Source organism: Euprymna scolopes, chromosome 17 (assembly GCF_053919585.1).
Source record: "Euprymna scolopes isolate OS-2025 chromosome 17, ASM5391958v1, whole genome shotgun sequence".
Classification (NCBI taxonomy): Eukaryota; Metazoa; Mollusca; class Cephalopoda; order Sepiida; family Sepiolidae; genus Euprymna; species Euprymna scolopes.
The window spans coordinates 117,396,977-117,418,868 of NC_136498.1; the positions used below are offsets into that span (position 1 = coordinate 117,396,977).

Genomic DNA, 21,892 nt, shown 5'->3' on the forward strand with positions numbered 1-21,892 from the left:
ATATATTTTTGTATGTTTTGCAAGCAAGTCATTATTTAGACACATCTGATTGAAGACGACAGAGTTATTGCTTTTTCCGATCTTTCTGGATAGCTTTTCTATTTGCTGAGCAGTCTTTTTAATTTCGGCAGCCATATTATAAAGAACGGTGCCCAAAAGTTGTTGTTCGGTCATATTGTTTCTAAAGTGCTTTCTAGCGGTGCATCCGATTAACGTCAGGAGCAATTGTTGTTTTCTTTTCCTTTGAGGGTTGGTGTATTTATAATTTTTTTTTTTTAATAAATAAATACACACGCACGCACGTGTGTGGATTTATTTATCAAATGTCATCAATTTCTGTTTGCCTTAATTTCTTTGGAGTATATCAAAGTTGGCACAAATTCCCATTTGGACATTCAAATATTTCAGATATGCATTCAATTTGATCTATAGATATTTCAAATTAAACAAGATTCTCTGAATTTCACTTTTATAAAACCCTTTGGTTGGTGTGGGATTTAAAAATAAGTGCTTAAAGAAATTACCCCCTCCCCCAAGCAATAAAATAAATAAAATAAAATAAATAAATGAATAACAAATAAAAAAAAATTAAGTATTTTAATCATCTTACTGATGAGGATGTGGGAGGCCATGGTCTGTTTCCTTGTCCACCAGGCCTGAAAAAAAATAGTTGAAATATTGTCAAGTCATCAAGGAACACACACACAAAAAACAAAAAGTCTAAGTATAGCATTTTCATTTCAAGCATTCTTAACAGATGAATTGCCTTAACAGATTTCCTCATCAGATAATGGAGAAGTGTTCACGCCAACGTAAAAATGTTTGTGACCACCATAGTAATTAAAAGTATTCTACAAATAGGTTTGGAGTTGAGCTTTCTTTTAAGTAACCATAAAAAAAAATAGCTTCAATCAAGGCAGTCAATTTTAATAATATGAAAACAGAATTTTCAATGATATTTCCAAATATTTTATCTGTTTTAAGGCTAAACATGAACATGTTCCTTTCCGTATTTTAAAAAGAAAAATATATAAACTATTTGCATTTAACAAGTGCTGCCAGGGAGTTTTCCATTTGGATTTTGTTTCAGTTAATTTGTTTCAATTAAAAATGGTTATTAAAACTGCTGTTAAATTAATGTTTTGATTTCTATTAAATTATTAGATGAGAATAACTTTAAAAATTGTCAATGTTTTTAATGAGGATTTGCTAAGAATTTGAAAGACACTTTTACATTATTATTCTACAGTTACGATAAGTTTACATTTCACTGAATAATTCATTTTTTCTTTTAACTATTAATAAAAGATTTAAATGACCGACTTGTTTATGAAGAAAGCAAAATGCATTTTGGTGGATTTAATTGCAATCAAATTATTTTTCTTGAATATGATTAAAAACATTTGCTTTATTTTATTGCATTTTTGTTTCACTAAATAATAGTAAATAATATGTCACGTACAAGTGAGAAACACACATAAAATGGTAAGATAAGCTTGTTAATACAGAAATAAATAAAAAAAACTGATTCGATTTTCATGTTAAAAAAACAAAAAAAAACATTTTTTTTTTTTTGTTTTAATTCAACTAAAAACTAGGATTTTGAAAAATGAAAATAAATTTTGAAAACAACCAAAGAAAAAGGGGTAGGGGATACTCACATGCTCATTGGTGGCATTGCACCCGGGGCTGATGGACCCATACTGTTTGGTGGTGGACCTCTAATGCCACCGTAGTTCTGTATCGAGTCATAAACCTACAAAGAGAGAAAATTTTATTCTACTTTAAGTACTGTAAAAATCAACAGAAATGAAAATGCTTGAAACCTACAATTTTCTTCCTGCTAATTTTTTTTCCGTCTTTTCCCTTTTTACAGTGTATCTACTTGATTTACATAATACCGAAATATTGGAAGCAATTCATGGAAAACAGCTGGATCAAAGTTGACAATTTTTTTTTTTTTTCTTTTTTTTTTTTTAATTCTTGGGTTAGTAAATATAGAACAATTGAGGTAGCGAGGTCAATTGGCAAATCAACGTCAGGGAAATATGGGATGAAATGCTAATAGATTTAAAAAAAAAGAGATAAAGATCTAGTCAGAGATAGGTTAGTTTGGAAGTCCATTTCTAAAAACCGTCTGATGCATATCAGATGCTAATTCAAACGATAATATAATCTTTTTATTTCAGAATCATTTGAAATATTTAACAATGTTAAAGTGTTAAGGATAGCCGTTTCCGTTTAGTATTGGTTTGCTTGAAAGCATCACCTGTATGGTGATGATTCAAATCAGACAAAAAAGTTTGGAAATGCTAGTTGCAGCTCAGCGCACCTTAAATATCTTAAAAGTTGTGAGATGGAGAATTGCGATCAAGATGTAGAAGTAGTAACTAACAAGAAACGTCATAGCAAGAAATATGTCTGAGTTTGTCCGCACAATGAAATCAGTCAATAACGTAAGCGTGTGCGTGCGGTCCTAGCAAAGCAATGTAAATCTTAATGACTATGATAAAATGCTGAAAGAGTAATCTTTGATATTCCTTATATAACATAATACTATAGGACTCGGCTCAGTGTCACACCTCTGGGAACACCCAAAAGTGTCTGTCAGAACTTCTATGATATTAATTCTGCCATCTGACCCCACCAAACGGGATTGAATGTACCCGACGCCACATGTAAGGAGACATCAATCTGCAACAACAAAGATTAGTCGATTGCCAGAATAAAACTGGTGTTCAGGTATCTCTCAAAGAACATTGAACACTGTATAGTCATGGTTCAATTTTATCCTCGAGTCTGTGGATTTTCTGGTACTTGTACAGTTTAATCAAGACATTAAAAATTGAAAATATAAAAAAAAAAAGTTATATTGTACATATCCGTTTTGAACTAAAGATCTCCGGAAAAAAAATTTGATTTAATTTGATGGAGTAGTTTTTTTGTTTTTTTTACAACAGAAAAACACATTTTTATGACAGCACGTTGAAGTCAGGCATCTTGGAAATTTTTTAAATTTTTGTTTGGATGTTAGAAACGCCACGGAGAGATAACTCAATTCAAAGCGCTGACCCCCCCCCCCCCATCTTTAATAACTTTTTTTTACCTAAAAATCGAATCTTTTGCTCATTATCATAACAAATTGTTTTTTTGCTGTAAAACAAAAACTACTTGATGAAGTTAAGTGAAATTTTTTTTCGGAGAACTTCATTCCATAACGGACACGTACAATATAAACTTTTTTTTAATGTCTTGATTAAACTGTACAAGTACAGATTTTCTTTGTTAATTTGTAAAAATTTCCTTAGAATTTTGGGAATGTTCTTTCTTTCCATTCCAACAAGTGTCAAATTCATCTAAAACACTATATATATATATATATATATATATATATATATATATATATATGCAAAACTCGAAAAGAGTCCCACGGATACAATAGATGGGTTTACTGATTTCATAGTTTTTACCCTTCTTACGTCAGTAATTACAACAACGAAATACAATTTAACTGAAAACATCCATTTCAATAGAAAGAATTTGATTATTTTCGAAGAAAAATTCAGAGGAATTTCATCAAATATAATTAAAACAAATAATTCAAGATTTTCTTTGGCAAAACTTTTAAGTTTGGAAGTTATATGAATAATAAAAAAAAATCCTTACTGGAGTGATTGGGCCCTGCATTCGGCCAGGATGGTTCATTCTCTGCATCGGACTAATACCAGGATGACCTACAGACAAGAAAAATTGCAATTTATATTTAAAAATGAAAGACAAATATTGCCAAAAGTACAACAAAATTATCGATTTATTTTAAAGGAATTTAAAAAGGCACAATCTGTTATAATGTATCACTGTAATAAAGTGTGATTAAAAGTTTTGTTATGTAATAAAGTGTGATTAAAAGTTTTGTTATCATGTAATGAAGCGTGATTAAAAGTTTTGTTATGTAATGAAGCGTGATTAACAGTTTTGTTATTATGTAATAAAGTGTGATTAAAAGTTTTGTTATAATGTAATAAAGTGTGATTCAAAGTTTTATCATATAATAAAGTGTGATTAAAAGTTTTGTTATGTAATAAAGTGTGATTAAAAGTTTTATCATGCAATAAAGTGTGATTAAAGTTTTGTTATCATGTAATAAAGTGTGATTAAAAGTTTTGTTATCATGCAATAAAGTGTGATTAAAAGTTTTGTTATAATATAATAAAGTGTCATTAAAAGTTTTGTTATCATGTAATAAAGTGTGATTAAAGGTTTTGTTATAATGTAATAAAGTGTGATTAAAAGTTTTGTTTTCATGTAATAAAGTGTGATTAAAAGTTTTGTTATGTAATAAAGTGTGATTCAAAGTTTTGTTATGCAATAAAGTGTGAATCAAAGTTTTGTTATGATGTAATAAAGTGTGATTCAAAGTTTTGTTATCATGTAATAAAGTGTGATTCAAAGTTTTGTTATCATGTAATAAAGTGTGATTAAAAGTTTTATTATCATGTAATAAAGTGTGATTAAAAGTTTTGTAATAATGCAATAAAGTTTGATAAAAAGCTTTGTTATCTAATAAGGTGTAATTAAAAGCTTTGTTATAATGTAATAAAGTGTGATAAATAGTTTTGTAATAAAGTGTGATTAAACGTTTTGTAATAATGTAATAATGTGTAATTAAAAGTTTTGTTATCATGTAATAAAGTGTGATTAAAAGTTTTGTTATCATGTAATAAAGTGTGCTTAAAAGTTTTCTTATCATGCAATAAAGTGTGATTAAAAGTATTGTTATAATGTAATAAAGTGTGATTCAAAGTTTTGTTATCATGTAATAAAGTGTGATTAAAAGTTTTGTTATCATGTAATAAAGTGTGATTAAAAGTTTTGTTATCATGTAATAAAGTGTGATTCCAAGTTTTTTTATCATGTAATAAAGTGTGATTCCAAGTTTTGTTATTTTGTAATAAAGTGTGATTCCAAGTGTTGTTATCATGTAATAAAGTGTGATTCAAAGTTTTGTTATGTAATAAAGTGTGATTCAAAGATTTGTTATCATGTAATAAAGTGTGATTCAAAGTTTTGTTATCATGTAATAAATGTGATTAAAAGTTTTTTTATGTAATAAAGCGTGATTATTTTATGTAATAAAGCGTGATTCAAAGTTTTGTTATAATGTAATAAATGTGATTAAAAGTTTTATTATAATGTAATAAAGTGTGATTAAAAGTTTTGTTACATGTAATAAAGTGTGATTCAAAGTTTTGTTACATGTAATAAAGTGTGATTCAAAGTTTTGTTACATGTAATAATGTGTGATTTAAAGTTTTATTATCATGTAATAAAGTCTGATTCAAAATTGTGTTATGTAATAAAGTGTGATTAAAAGTTTTGTTATGTAATAAAGTGTGATTAAAAGTTTTGTTATGTAATGAAGTGTGATTCAAAGTTTTGTTATGTAATAAAGTGATACAAAATTTTGTTATCATGTAATAAAGTGTGATTCAAAGTTTTGTTATGTAATAAAGTGTGATTCAAAGTTTTGTGACATATAATAAAGTGTGATTCGAATTTTGTTATAATGTAATAAATGTGATTAAAAGTTTTATTATAATGTAATAAAGCGTGATTAAAAGTTTTGTTACATGTAATAAAGTGTGATTCAAAGTTTTATTATCATGTAATAAAGTGTGATTCAAAGTTTTATTATCATGTAATAAAGTGTGATTCAAAATTTTGTTATGTAATAAAGTGTCATTAAAAGTTTTGTTATTATGTAATAAAGTGTGATTAAAAGTTTTGTTATCATGTGATAAAGTGTGATTAAAAGTTTTGTTATCATGTAATAAAGCATGATTCAAAGTTTTGTTATGTAATAAAGTGTGATTAAAAGTTTTGTTATACTGTAATAAAGTGTGATTAAAAGTTTAGTTATCATGTAATAAAGTGTGATTAGAAGTTTTGTTATCATGTAATAAAGTGTGATTAAAAGTTTTGTTATCATGTAATAAAGTGTGATCCAAAGTTTTCCTATGTAATAAAGTTTGATTCAAAGTTTTTTTTTATCATGTAATAAAGTGTGATTCAAAGTTTTGTTATGTAATACAGTGTGATTCAAAGTTTTGTTATGTAATACAGTGTGATTCAAAGTTTTGTTATCATGTAATAAAGTGTGATTCAAAGTTTTGTTATCATGTAATAAAGTGTGATTTAAAGTTTTGTTATCATGTAATAATATATATAAAAGCGAAAATTTATGTATGTACGTACGTACGTAAGCTTCTCCTCGATGTCCACAAAAGGCTTCTTTCAGAGAAGCACTCGCTCGCTTCACAACTTCTTAAAACTTTTATATCATCTATAAATTCTAATATCTAACACTTAACCACGGAGCTCGCCTGTCTATTTCATTTTATTGACTTTCAAATGTTAATTATTCCACCTTTCCCGCATCGGCACGCGTTACATTCGGTTTTCGGTATAAACAAAAAGCGAAACTCGACTCTAATCACCGGCCCAGAGCCAGTGGTCTCTAGAGAGCTAAGTAACGTTTGTTCAATGTCAACTTCGTCATATCAGACGGTAGCTTTCATTTCTAGACGAGACACTCCCCCTTATAAACAGGGAGCTGGTTTTCCCCGCACTTAGTTAAAACAAACAAACAGATTTATTTATTTATTTATTTAAAAACTGTCCCACACGAAATCGTAACTGCTGAATAGCTATCGCGGTCACGTCAATCAAACACGCGCACCTGTTTTTTTTTTTTTCCACAGTTTACTATTATCAAACTGCGCATCGTCAAGGCTTCCTTCTTTTTTCACGGTCACCTTATTTTTTTTACTATGCGCGTCAAGGCTTCCGGTTTTTTTCACACACACCTACAAACACCCGGACAAAACCGGGTAAACCTCGCTAGTCATGTAATAAAGTGTAATTAAAAGTTTTGTTATCATGTAATAAAGAGTGATTAAAAGTTTTGTTATCATGTAATAAAGTGTGATTCCAAATTTTGTTATAATGTAATAAAGTGTGATTCAAAGTTTTGTTATAATGTAATAAAGTGTGATTCAAAGTTTTGTTATAATGTAATAAAGTGTGATTAAAAGTTTTGTTATCATGTAATAAAGTGTGATTAAAAGTTTTGTTATAATGTAATAAAGTGTGATTAAAAGTTTGGTTATAATGTAATAAAGTGTGATTAAAAGTTTGGTTATAATGTCATAAAGTGTGATTAAAAATTTTGTTATGTAATAAAGTGTGATTCAAAGTTTCTTTATCATGTAATAAAGCGTGATTAAAAGTTTTGTTATCATGTAATAAAGTGTGATTAAAAGTTTTGTTATGTAATAAAGCGTGATTCAAAGTTTCGTTATAATGTAATAAAGTGTGATTAAATGTTTTGTTATACTGTAATAAAGTGTGATTCAAAGTTTTGTTATGTAATAAAGTGTGATTAGAAGTTTTGTTCATCATGTAATAAAGTGTGATTAAAAGTTTTGTTATCATGTAATAAAGTGTGATTCAAAGTTTTTTTATCATGTAATAAAGTGTGATTCAAAGTTTTGTTATCATGTAATTAAGTGTGATTAAAAGTTTTGTTATCATGTAATAAAGTGTGATTCAAAGTTTTGTTATCATGTAATAAAGTGTGATTCAAAGTTTTGTTATCATGTAATAATATATATAAAAGCGTTTTGTTATCATGTAATAAAGTGTGATTAAAAGTTTTGTTATGTAATAAAGCGTGATCCAAAGTTTTGTTTATCATGTAATAAAGCGTGATTAAAAGTTTTGTTATCATGTAATAAAGTGTGATTAAAAATTTTGTTATCATGTAATAAAGCGTGATTCAAAGTTTTTTTATCATGTAATAAAGTGTGATTCAAAGTTTTGTTGTGTAATAAAGCATGATTAAAAGTTTTGTTTATCACGTAATAAAGCGTGATTCAAAGTTTTGTTCTCATGTAATAAAGTGTGATTCAAAGTTTTGTTATCATGTAATAAAGTGTGATTCAAAGTTTTGTTATCATGTAATAAAGCGTGATTCAAAGTTTTGTTATAATGTAATAAAGTGTGATTCAAAGTTTTTTTATAATGTAATAAAGTGTAATTCAAAGTTTTGTTATGTAATAAAACGTGATTCAAAGTTTTGTTATCATGTAATAAAGTGTGATTCAAAGTTTTTTTATAATGTAATAAAGTTTGATTCAAAGTTTTGTTGTGTAATAAAGCATGATTAAGTTTTGTTATAATGTAATAAAGTGTGATTCCAAGTTTTGTTATCATGTAATAAAGTGTGATTAAAAGTTTTGTTATGTAATAAAGCGTGATTCAAAGTTTCGTTATAATGTAATAAAGTGTGATTAAATGTTTTGTTATACTGTAATAAAGTGTGATTCAAAGTTTTGTTATGTAATAAAGTGTGATTAGAAGTTTTGTTTATCATGTAATAAAGTGTGATTAAAAGTTTTGTTATCATGTAATAAAGTGTGATTCAAAGTTTTTTTATCATGTAATAAAGTGTGATTCAAAGTTTTGTTATCATGTAATTAAGTGTGATTAAAAGTTTTGTTATCATGTAATAAAGTGTGATTTAAAGTTTTGTTATGTAATAAAGCGTGATTAAAAGTTTTGTTATGTAATAAAGTGTGATTTAAAGTTTTGTTATGTAATAAAGTGTGATTGTAATAAAGTGTGATTAAAAGTTTTGTTATGTAATAAAGCGTGACTAAAAGTTTTGTTATCATGTAATAAAGTGATTAGAAGTTTTGTTATCATGTAATAAAGTGTGATTAAAAGTTTTGTTATCATGTTATAAAGTGTGATTAAAAGTTTTCTTATGTAATAAAGTGTGATTCAAAGTTTTTTTTATCATGTAATAAAGTGTGATTCAAAGTTTTGTTATGTAATAAAGTGTGATTAAAAATTTTGTTATCATGTAATAAAGCGTGATTCAAAGTTTTTTTATCATGTAATAAAGTGTGATTCAAAGTTTTGTTATCATGTAATAAAGTGTGATTCAAAATTTTGTTATCATGTAATAAAGTGTGATTCAAAGTTTTTTTATAATGTAATAAAGTGTAATTCAAAGTTTTGTTATGTAATAAAACGTGATTCAAAGTTTTGTTATCATGTAATAAAGTGTGATTAAAAATTTTGTTATGTAATAAAACGTGATTCAAAGTTTTGTTATCATGTAATAGTGTGATTCAAAGTTTTGTTGTGTAATAAAGCATGATTAAGTTTTGTTATAATGTAATAAAGTGTGATTCCAAGTTTTGTTATCATGTAATAAAGTGTGATTCAAAGTTTTGTTATGTAATAAAGCATGATTCAATATTTTGTTATCATGTAATAAAGTGTGATTAGAAGTTTTGTTATCATGTAATAATGTGTGATTAAAAGTTTTGTTATCATGTAATAAAGTGTGATTAAAAGTTTTGTTATCATGTAATAAAGCATGACTAAAAGTTTTGTTATCATGTAATAAAGCGTGATTAAAAGTTTTGTTATTATGTAATAATGTGTGATTAAAAGTTTTGTTATCATGTAATAAAGCGTGATTAAAAGTTTTGTTATCATGTAATAATGTGTGATTAGAAGTTTTGTTATCATGTAATAATGTGTGATTAGAAGTTTTGTTATCATGTAATAAAGCGTGATTAAAAGTTTTGTTATCATGTAATAATGTGTGATTAGAAGTTTTGTTATCATGTAATAATGTGTGATTAGAAGTTTTGTTATCATGTAATAAAGCGTGATTAAAAGTTTTGTTATTATGTAATAATGTGTGATTAAAAGTTTTGTTATCATGTAATAATGTGTGATTAGAAGTTTTGTTATCATGTAATAATGTGTGATTAGAAGTTTTGTTATCATGTAATAAAGCGTGATTCAAAGTTTTGTTATCATGTAATAAAGCATGACTAAAAGTTTTGTTATCATGTAATAAAGCATGATTAAAAGTTTTGTTATCATGTAATAAAGTGTGATTAAAAGTTTTGTAATCATGTAATAAAGCATGATTAAAAGTTTTGTTATCATGTAATAAAGCATGATTAAAAGTTTTGTTATCATGTAATAAAGCATGATTAAAAGTTTTGTAATCATGTAATAAAGTGTGATTAAAAGTTTTGTTATCATGTAATAATGTGTGATTAAAAGTTTTGTTATCATGTAATAATGTGTGATTAAAAGTTTTGTTATCATGTAATAATGTGTGATTAAAAGTTTTGTTATCATGTAATAAAGCATGATTAAAAGTTTTGTTATTATGTAATAATGTGTGATTAAAAGTTTTGTTATCATGTAATAATGTGTGATTAAAAGTTTTGTTATCATGTAATAATGTGTGATTAAAAGTTTTGTTATCATGTAATAATGTGTGATTAAAAGTTTTGTTATCATGTAATAAAGTGTGATTAAAAGTTTTGTTATTATGTAATAATGTGTGATTAAAAGTTTTGTTATTATGTAATAATGTGTGATTAAAAGTTTTGTTATCATGTAATAATGTGTGATTAAAAGTTTTGTTATTATGTAATAATGTGTGATTAAAAGTTTTGTTATTATGTAATAATGTGTGATTAAAAGTTTTGTTATCATGTAATAATGTGTGATTAGAAGTTTTGTTATCATGTAATAAAGCGTGATTAAAAGTTTTGTTATCATGTAATAAAGCATGATTAAAAGTTTTGTTATTATGTAATAAAGCATGATTAAAAGTTTTGTTATCATGTAATAAAGTGTGATTAAAAGTTTTGTTATCATGTAATAAAGCGTGATTAAAAGTTTTGTTATCATGTAATAATGTGTGATTAAAAGTTTTGTTATCATGTAATAATGTGTGATTAGAAGTTTTGTTATCATGTAATAAAGCGTGATTAAAAGTTTTGTTATCATGTAATAAAGCATGACTAAAAGTTTTGTTATCATGTAATAAAGCATGATTAAAAGTTTTGTTTATCATGTAATAAAGTGTGATTAGAAGTTTTGTTATGTAATAAAGTGTGATTTAAAGTTTTGTTATCATGTAATAAAGCGTGATTCAAAGTTTTGTTATAATGTAATAAAGTGTGATTAAAAGTTTTGTTATTATGTAATAAAGCGTGATTCAAAGTTTTGTGACATGTAATAAATGTGATTCGAAGTTTTGTTATAATGTAATAAATGTGATTAAAAGTTTTATTATAATGTAATAAAGCGTGATTCAAAGTTTTGTTACATGTAATAAAGTGTGATTAAAAGTTTTGTTACATGTAATAAAGTGTGGTTAAAAGTATTGTTATTATGTAATAAAGTCTGATCCAAAATTTTGTTATGTAATAAAGTGTGATTAAAAGTTTTGTCATCATGTAATAAAGTGTGATTAGAAGTTTTGTTATGTAATAAAGTGTGATTTAAAGTTTTGTTATCATGTAATAAAGTGTGATTTAAAGTTTTGTTATCATGTAATAAAGTGTGATTAAAAGTTCTGTTATGTAATAAAGTGTGATTAGAAGTTTTGTTATCATGTAATAAAGTGTGATTAAAAGTTTTGTTATCATGTAATAAAGTGTGATTTAAAGTTTTGTTATCATGTAATAAAGTGTGATTCAAAGTTTTGTTATCATGTAATAAAGTGTGATTCAAAGTTTTGTTATCATGTAATAAAGTGTGATTTAAAGTTTTGTTATCATGTAATAATATATATAAAAGCGAAAATTTATGTATGTACGTACGTACGTAAGCTTCTCCTCGATGTCCACAAAAGGCTTCTTTCAGAGAAGCACTCGCTCGCTTCACAACTTCTTAAAACTTTTATATCATCTATAAATTCTAATATCTAACACTTAACCACGGAGCTCGCCTGTCTATTTCATTTTATTGACTTTCAAATTTTAATTATTCCACCTTTCCCGCATCGGCACGCGTTACATTCGGTTTTCGGTATAAACAAAAAGCGAAACTCGACTCTAATCATCGGCCCAGAGCCAGTGGTCTCTAGAGAGCTAGGTAACGTTTGTTCAATGTCAACTTCGTCATATCAGACGGTAGCTTTCATTTCTAGACGAGACACTCCCCCTTATAAACAGGGAGCTGGTTTTCCCCGCACTTAGTTAAAACAAACAAACAGATTTATTTATTTATTTATTTAAAAACTGTCCCACACAAAATCGTAACTGCTGAATAGCTATCGCGGTCACGTCAATCAAACACGCGCACCTGTTTTTTTTTTTCTCCACAGTTTACTATTATCAAACTGCGCATCGTCAAGGCTTCCTTCTTTTTTCACGGTCACCTTATTTTTTTTACTATGCGCGTCAACGCTTCCGGTTTTTTTCACACACACCTACAAACACCCGGACAAAACCGGGTAAACCTCGCTAGTCATGTAATAAAGTGTAATTCAAAGTTTTGTTATCATGTAATAAAGAGTGATTAAAAGTTTTGTTATCATGTAATAAAGTGTGATTCCAAATTTTGTTATAATGTAATAAAGTGTGATTCAAAGTTTTGTTATAATGTAATAAAGTGTGATTCAAAGTTTTGTTATAATGTAATAAAGTGTGATTAAAAGTTTTGTTATCATGTAATAAAGTGTGATTAAAAGTTTTGTTATAATGTAATAAAGTGTGATTAAAAGTTTGGTTATAATGTAATAAAGTGTGATTAAAAGTTTGGTTATAATGTCATAAAGTGTGATTAAAAATTTTGTTATCATGTAATAAAGTGTGATTAAAAGTTTTGTTATGCAATAAAGCGTGATTAAAAGTTTTATCATGTAATAAAGTGTGATTCAAAGTTTTTTTATCATGTAATAAAGCGTGATTAAAAGTTTTGTTATCATGTAATAAAGTGTGATTAAAAGTTTTGTTATGTAATAAAGCGTGATTCAAAGTTTCGTTATAATGTAATAAAGTGTGATTAAATGTTTTGTTATACTGTAATAAAGTGTGATTCAAAGTTTTGTTATGTAATAAAGTGTGATTAGAAGTTTTGTTTATCATGTAATAAAGTGTGATTAAAAGTTTTGTTATCATGTAATAAAGTGTGATTCAAAGTTTTTTTATCATGTAATAAAGTGTGCTTCAAAGTTTTGTTATCATGTAATTAAGTGTGATTAAAAGTTTTGTTATCATGTAATAAAGTGTGATTCAAAGTTTTGTTATCATGTAATAAAGTGTGATTCAAAGTTTTGTTATCATGTAATAATATATATAAAAGCGTTTTGTTATCATGTAATAAAGTGTGATTAAAAGTTTTGTTATGTAATAAAGCGTGATCCAAAGTTTTGTTTATCATGTAATAAAGCGTGATTAAAAGTTTTGTTATCATGTAATAAAGTGTGATTAAAAATTTTGTTATCATGTAATAAAGCGTGATTCAAATTTTTTTTTTCATGTAATAAAGTGTGATTCAAAGTTTTGTTGTGTAATAAAGCATGATTAAAAGTTTTGTTTATCACGTAATAAAGCGTGATTCAAAGTTTTGTTCTCATGTAATAAAGTGTGATTCAAAGTTTTGTTATCATGTAATAAAGTGTGATTCAAAGTTTTGTTATCATGTAATAAAGTGTGATTCAAAGTTTTGTTATCATGTAATAAAGTGTGATTCAAAGTTTTGTTATCATGTAATAAAGTGTAATTCAAAGTTTTGTTATGTAATAAAACGTGATTCAAAGTTTTGTTATCATGTAATAAAGTGTGATTCAAAGTTTTTTTATAATGTAATAAAGTGTAATTCAAAGTTTTGTTATGTAATAAAACGTGATTAAAAGTTTTGTTATCATGTAATAAAGTGTGATTAAAAATTTTGTTATGTAATAAAACGTGATTCAAAGTTTTGTTATCATGTAATAAAGTGTGATTCAAAGTTTTGTTGTGTAATAAAGCATGATTAAGTTTTGTTATAATGTAATAAAGTGTGATTCCAAGTTTTGTTATCATGTAATAAAGTGTGATTCAAAGTTTTGTTATGTAATAAAGCATGATTCAATATTTTGTTATCATGTAATAAAGTGTGATTAAAAGTTTTGTTATCATGTAATAAAGCATGATTAAAAGTTTTGTTTATCATGTAATAAAGCGTGATTAAAAGTTTTGTTATCATGTAATAAAGCATGATTAAAAGTTTTGTTATCATGTAATAAAGCATGATTAAAAGTTTTGTTTATCATGTAATAAAGTGTGATTAAAATTTTTGTTATGTAATAAAGTGATTCAAAATTGTGTTATCATGTAATAAAGCGTGATTCAAAGTTTTGTTATAATGTAATAAAGTGTGATTAAAAGTTTTGTTATTATGTAATAAAGCGTGATTCAAAGTTTTGTGACATGTAATAAATGTGATTCGAAGTTTTGTTATAATGTAATAAATGTGATTAAAAGTTTTATTATAATGTAATAAAGCGTGATTCAAAGTTTTGTTACATGTAATAAAGTGTGATTAAAAGTTTTGTTACATGTAATAAAGTGTGGTTAAAAGTATTGTTATTATGTAATAAAGTCTGATCCAAAATTTTGTTATGTAATAAAGTGTGATTAAAAGTTTTGTCATCATGTAATAAAGTGTGATTAGAAGTTTTGTTATGTAATAAAGTGTGATTTAAAGTTTTGTTATCATGTAATAAAGTGTGATTTAAAGTTTTGTTATCATGTAATAAAGTGTGATTAAAAGTTCTGTTATGTAATAAAGTGTGATTAGAAGTTTTGTTATCATGTAATAAAGTGTGATTAAAAGTTTTGTTATCATGTAATAAAGTGTGATTTAAAGTTTTGTAATCATGTAATAAAGTGTGATTAAAAGTTTTGTTATGTAATAAAGCGTGATTAAAAGTTTTGTTATTATGTAATAAAGTGTGATTCAAAGTTTTGTTATAATGTAATAAAGTGTGATTAGAAGTTTTGTTATCATGTAATAAAGTGTGATTAAAAGTTTTGTTATCATGTAATAAAGTGTGATTTAAAGTTTTGTTATGTAATAAAGTTATTAAAAGTGTTGTTATGTAATAAAGCGTGATTAAAAGTTTTGTTATGTAATAAAGTGTGATTTAACGTTTTGTTATGTAATAAAGTGTGAGTAAAAGTTTTGTTATGTAATAAAGCGTGATTAAAAGTTTTGTTATTATGTAATAAAGTGTGATTCAAAGTTTTGTTATCATGTAATAAAGTGTGATTAGAAGTTTTGTTATCATGTAATAAAGTGTGATTAAAAGTTTTGTTATCATGTAATAAAGTGTGATCCAAAGTTTTCTTATGTAATAAAGTGTGATTCAAAGTTTTTTTTATCATGTAATAAAGTGTGATTCAAAGTTTTGTTATGTAATAAAGTGTGATTCAAAGTTTTGTTATCATGTAATAAAGTGTGATTAGAAGTTTTGTTATCATGTAATAAAGTGTGATTCAAAGTTTTGTTATCATGTAATAAATTGTGATTTAAAGTTTTGTTATCATGTAATAATATATATAAAAGCGAAAATTTATGTATGTATGTACGTACGTAAGCTTCTCCTCGATGTCCACAAAAGGCTTCTTTCAGAGAAGCACTCGCTCACTTCACAACTTCTTAAAACTTTTATATCATCTATAAATTCTAATATCTCACACTTAACCACGGAGCTCGCCTGTTTATTGAATTTTATTGACTTTCAAATGTTAATTATTCCACATTTCCCGCATCGGCACGCGTTACATTCGGTTTTCGGTATAAACAAAAAGCGAAACTTGACTCTAATCACCGGCCCAGAGCCAGTGGTCTCTAGAGAGCTAAGTAACGTTTGTTCAATGTCAACTTCGTCATATCAGACGGTAGCTTTCATTTCGAGATGAGACACTCCCCCTTATAAACAGGGAGCTGGTTTTCCCCGCACTTAGTTAAAACAAACAAACAGATTTATTTATTTATTTATTTAAAAACTGTCCCGCACAAAATCTTAACTGCTGAATAGCTATCGCGGTCACGTCAATCAAACACGCGCACCTGTTTTTTTTTTTTTCACAGTTTACTATTATCAAACTGCGCATCGTCAAGGCTTCCTTCTTTTTTCACGGGCACCTTATTTTTTTTACTATGCGCGTCAAGGCTTCCGGTTTTTTTCACACACACCTACAAACACCCGGACAACACCGGGTAAACCTCGCTAGTCATGTAATAAAGTGTAATTCAAAGTTTTGTTATAATGTAATAAAGTGTGATTAAAAGTTTGGTAATAATGTAATAAAGTGTGATTAAAAATTTTGTTATGTAATAAAGTGTGATTCAAAGTTTTGTTATCATGTAATAAAGTGGGATTAAAAGTTTGTTATCATGTAATAAAGCGTGATTAAAAGTTTTGTTATCATGTAATAAAGTGTGATTCAAAGTGTTGTTATCATGTAATAAAGCGTGATTCAAAGTTTTGTTATGTAATAAAGCATGATTAAAAGTTTTGTTATAATGTAATAAAGTGTGATTCTAAGTTTTGTTATCATGTAATAAAGCGTGATTCAAAATTTGTTATCATGTAATAAAGCGTGATTAAAAGTTTTGTTTATCATGTAATAAAGCGTGATTCAAAATTTGTTATCATGTAATAAAGCGTGATTCAAAGTCTTGTTATGTAATAAAGCATGATTAAAAGTTTTGTTTATCATGTAATAAAGTGTGATTCAAAGTTTTGTTATCATGTAATAAAACGTGATTTAAAGTTTTGTTATCATGTAATAAAGTGTGATTAAAAGTTTTGTTATCATGTAATAAAGTGTGATTCAAAGTTTTGTTATCATGTAATAAAGTGTGATTAAAAATTTTGTTATCATGTAATAAAACGTGATTCAAAGTTTTGTTATCATGTAATAAAGTGTGATTAAAAGTTTTGTTATGTAATAAAGTGTGATTAAAAGTTTTGTTGTGTAATAAAGCATGATTAAAAGTTTTGTTATAATGTAATAAAGTGTGATTCAAAGTTTTGTTATCATGTAATAAAGCGTAATTCAAAATTTGTTATGTAATGAAGCGTGATGAAAAGTTTTGTTTATCATGTAATAAAGCGTGATTAAAAGTTTTGTTATCATGTAATATAAAGTGTGATTCAAAGTCTTGTTATGTAATAAAGCATGATTAAAAGTTTTGTTTATCATGTAATAAAGTGTGATTCAAAATTTTGTTATCATGTAATAAAACGTGATTTAAAGTTTTGTTATCATGTAATAAAGTGTGATTAAAAGTTTTGTTATCATGTAATAAAGTGTGATTCAAAGTTTTGTTATCATGTAATAAAGTGTGATTAAAAGTTTTGTTATCATGTAATAAAGTGTGATTCAAAGTTTTGTTATCATGTAATTAAGTGTGATTCAAAGTTTTGTTATCATGTAATAAAGTGTGATTCAAAGTTTTGTTATCATGTAATAAAGTGTGATTCAAAGTATTGTTATAATGTAATAAAGTGTGATTAAAAGTTTTGTTATGTAATAAAGCATGATTAAAAGTTTTGTTATCATGTAATAAAGTGTGATTAAAAGTTTTGTTATAATGTAATAAAGTGTGATTCAAAGTTTTGTTATCATGTAATAAAGTGTGATTAAAAGTTTTGTTATCATGTAATAAAGTGTGATTAAAAGTTTTGTTATAATGTAATAAAGTGTGATTCAAAGTTTTTTTATCATGTAATAAAGTGTGATTAAAAGTTTTGTTATCATGTAATAAAGCATGATTCAAAGTTTTGTTATCATGTAATAAAGTGTGATTCAAAGTATTGTTATTAAGTAATAAAGCGTGATTCAAAGTTTTGTTATCATGTAATAAAGTGTGATTCAAAGTTTTGTTATTAAGTAATAAAGCATGATTCAAAGTTTTGTTATTAAGTAATAAAGCATGATTCAAAGTTTTGTTATCATGTAATAAAGCATGATTCAAAGTATTGTTATTAAGTAATAAAGTGTGATTCAAAGTTTTGTTATTAAGTAATAAAGCATGATTCAAAGTTTTGTTATCATGTAATAAAGTGTGATTCAAAGTATTGTTATTAAGTAATAAAGTGTGATTCAAAGTTTTGTTATTAAGTAATAAAGCGTGATTCAACGTTTTGTTATCATATAATAAAGTGTGATTCAAAGTTTTGTTATTAAGTAATAAAGCGTGATTCAAAGTTTTGTTATTAAGTAATAAAGCATGATTCAAAGTTTTGTTATCATATAATAAAGTGTGATTCAAAGTTTTGTTATTAAGTAATAAAGCATGATTCAAAGTTTTGTTATCATGTAATAAAGTGTGATTCAAAGTATTGTTATTAAGTAATAAAGTGTGATTCAAAGTTTTGTTATTAAGTAATAAAGCGTGATTCAAAGTTTTGTTATTAAGTAATAAAGCGTGATTCAAAGTTTTGTTATCATATAATAAAGTGTGATTCAAAGTTTTGTTATTAAGTAATAAAGCATGATTCAAAGTTTTGTTATCATGTAATAAAGTGTGATTCAAAGTATTGTTATTAAGTAATAAAGTGTGATTCAAAGTTTTGTTATTAAGTAATAAAGCATGATTCAAAGTTTTGTTATCATGTAATAAAGTGTGATTCAAAGTATTGTTATTAAGTAATAAAGCGTGATTCAAAGTTTTGTTATTAAGTAATAAAGCATGATTCAAAGTTTTGTTATCATATAATAAAGTGTGATTCAAAGTTTTGTTATTAAGTAATAAAGCATGATTCAAAGTTTTGTTATCATGTAATAAAGTGTGATTCAAAGTATTGTTATTAAGTAATAAAGTGTGATTCAAAGTTTTGTTATTAAGTAATAAAGCATGATTCAAAGTTTTGTTATCATTTAATAAAGTGTGATTCAAAGTTTTGTTATTAAGTAATAAAGCATGATTCAAAGTTTTGTTATCATGTAATAAAGTGTGATTCAAAGTATTGTTATTAAGTAATAAAGTGTGATTCAAAGTATTGTTATTAAGTAATAAAGTGTGATTCAAAGTTTTGTTATTAAGTAATAAAGCGTGATTCAAAGTTTTGTTATCATATAATAAAGTGTGATTCAAAGTATTGTTATTAAGTAATAAAGCGTGATTCAAAGTTTTGTTATCTATATATGTAAAAGAGAAAATGTATGTACGTATGTATGTATGTACGCTTTTCCTAGATGTCCACAAAAGGCATCTTTCAGAGAAGCTCTCGCTCGGTTCACAACTTCTTAAAACTTTTTATATCATCTATAAATTCTAATATCTCACACTTAACCACGGAGCTCGACTTTATATTTAATTTTATTGACTTTTGATCATTAATTATTCCACATTTCCCGCATCCGCACGCGTTACATTCGGTTTTCGGTATAAACAAAAAACAAAACTCGACTCTAATAACAGGCCCAGAGCCAGTGACCATTTGTTGACTCTGTTATATCAGACGGCGGAGGTGGTTTTTGAAAACAAACAAACTGATTTATTGTCCTCATTCAAAACTGTCTTGCACAAAATACTGACTGCTGAATACCTATCGCTGTCACGTCAATCAAAAACGCGCACCTGTTTTTTTTTTTTTACACTTTACTATTTTCCAACTGCGCGTCGTGAAGACTTCGTTTTTTTTTTTTTCACGGGCACCTGTTTTTTTTCACATACCCTGAAAAACACCAGGGCAACGCCGGGTAAACCTCGCTAGTCATGTAATACAGCGTGATTTAAAGTTTTGTTATCATGTAAAAAAGCGTGATTCAAAATTTTCTTATGTAAAAAAGCGTGATTCAAAATTTTCTTATCTATATATATAAAAGCGAAAATGTATGTATGCATGTATGTATGTACGCTTTTCCTCGATGTCCACCAAAAGGCTTCTTGCAGAGAAGCGCTTGCTCGTTTCACAACTTCTTAAAACTTTTTATATCATCGATAAATTCTAATATCTCACACTTAACCTGCTCGCCTGTCTATTTAATTTTATTTACTTTCAAACGTTAATTATTTCACATTTAAACCGGCTTATTTAAGCAATTTTTCACGTGTTCGTTTTTCTGTTTTCATCGTTCGTTTGCCTTACATTAGTTTTTCTTGATCCCCAACCCCACTAAATTAAAATGCTGTTTTCTTTTCTTACTTCGCTTATAACAATGCTTACATCGTCATCATCGTAACACTCGACGACTTTCAAACATCTTTCACTTATTCACTTATAACAACGCTTTATTCTGGCTGGCCAATTTTATTTTGAAACTTCACCTCAGGGCTTTGGCTTCGATCCTACCCCCCGCACCCGGTTTCTTTTTTAACACAACACACACACCTACAAACACCCGGGCAATGCCAGGTACCCCTCGCTAGTCATGTAATAAAGCGGGATTAAAAGTTTTGTTATCTATATATATATAAAAGCAAAAATGTATGTATGTATGTATGTATGTACGTACGCTTTTCCTCGATGTCGGCAAAACGCTTCTTTCAAAGAAGCGCTTGCTCGGTTTACAACTTCTTAAAACTTTTTATATCATAATTGTAATATCTTAGAGTTGCCCACGGAGCTCGCCTGTCTATTTAATTTTATTGACTTTCAAACGTTAATTATTCCACATTTCCCGCATCGGCACACGTTACATTCGGTTTTCGGTATAAAAAAAAGCAAAACTCGACTAATCACAGGCCGAAAACCAGTTGTCTGAAGAGAGCTAAATAATGTTTGTTCAATGTCGACTTCGTCATATCAAACTGTAGCTTTCATTTCGCTCCTCCTAATAAACGGGGAGCGGGTTTTCAAAAACAAACAATCCGATTTATTCAGCTCATTCCAAACTGTCCCGCACAAAATGCTAACTGCTGAATACCTATCGCCGTCATGTCAATCAAAAACGCGCACCTGTTTTTTTTTTTAAACACTTTACTATTTTCCGACTGCACGTCGTGAAGACTTCGTTTTTTTTTCACGGCCACCTATTTTTTTTTTTTTTTTTTTTAACATTTTCGGGATTTTTTTCACATAGCCCGAACAACACACGATCAACCCCGGGTACACCTCGCTAGTGATGTAATAAACCGGGATTAAAAGTTTAGTTATGTAATAAATCATGATTTAAAGCTTTGTTATAATGTAATATGTGATTCAAAGTTTTGTTATGTAATAAAGTGTGATTCAAAGTTTTGTTATGTAATAAAGTGTGATTCAAAGTTTTGTTATGTAATAAAGTGTGATTCAAAGTTTTGTTATGTAATAAAGTGTGATTCAAAGTTTTGTTATGTAATAAAGTGTGATTCAAAGTTTTGTTATGTAATAAAGTGTGATTCAAAGTTTTGTTATGTAATAAAGTGTGATTCAAAGTTTTGTTATGTAATAAAGTGTGATTCAAAGTTTTGTTATGTAATAATGTGTGATTCAAAGTTTTGTTATGTAATAAAGTGTGATTCGAAGTTTTGTTATGTAATAAAGTGTGATTCAAAGTTTTGTTATGTAATAAAGTGTGATTCAAAGTTTTGTTATGTAATAAAGTGTGATTCAAAGTTTTGTTATGTAATAAAGTGTGATTCCAAATTTTGTTATCATGTGATAAAGTGTGATTAAAGGTTTTGTTATCATGTAATAAAGTGTGATTCACAGTTTTGTTATCATGTAATAAAGCGTGATTAAAAGTTTTGTTATCATGTAATCAAGTGTGATTAAAAGTTTTGTTATCATGTAATCAAGTGTGATTAAAAGTTTTGTTATCATGTAATAAAGCGTGATTAAAAGTTTTGTTATCATGTAATAAAGTGTGATTAAAAGTTTTGTTATCATGTAATAAAGCGTGATTAAAAGTTTTGTTATCATGTAATCAAGTGTGATTAAAAGTTTTGCTATCATGTAATAAAGCGTGATTCGAAATTTTGTTATCATGTAATAAAGTGTGATTAAAAGTTTTGTTATCATGCAATAAAGTGTGATTAAAAGTTTTGTTATCATGTGATAAAGTGTGATTAAAAGTTT

At 26.7% G+C, this 21,892-nt stretch overlaps 1 protein-coding gene across 11 annotated transcripts in view; it reads right to left on the reverse strand.

The window, feature by feature from the left end:
• Positions 1-21,892, reverse strand: part of LOC145296925 (single-stranded DNA-binding protein 3-like) — a 317,297-nt gene that overhangs the window by 103,624 nt on the left and 191,781 nt on the right. For all 11 annotated transcript variants that reach the window (XM_080143120.1, XM_080143125.1, XM_080143119.1 and 8 more), the window contains 3 exons: positions 3,667-3,734; positions 1,662-1,756; positions 611-656 (listed from right to left, as the gene is read on the reverse strand). In XM_080143120.1, coding sequence (XP_079999246.1) covers positions 611-656; positions 1,662-1,756; positions 3,667-3,734 — 209 coding nt within the window. The remainder of the gene's footprint in view (positions 1-610; positions 657-1,661; positions 1,757-3,666; positions 3,735-21,892) is intronic.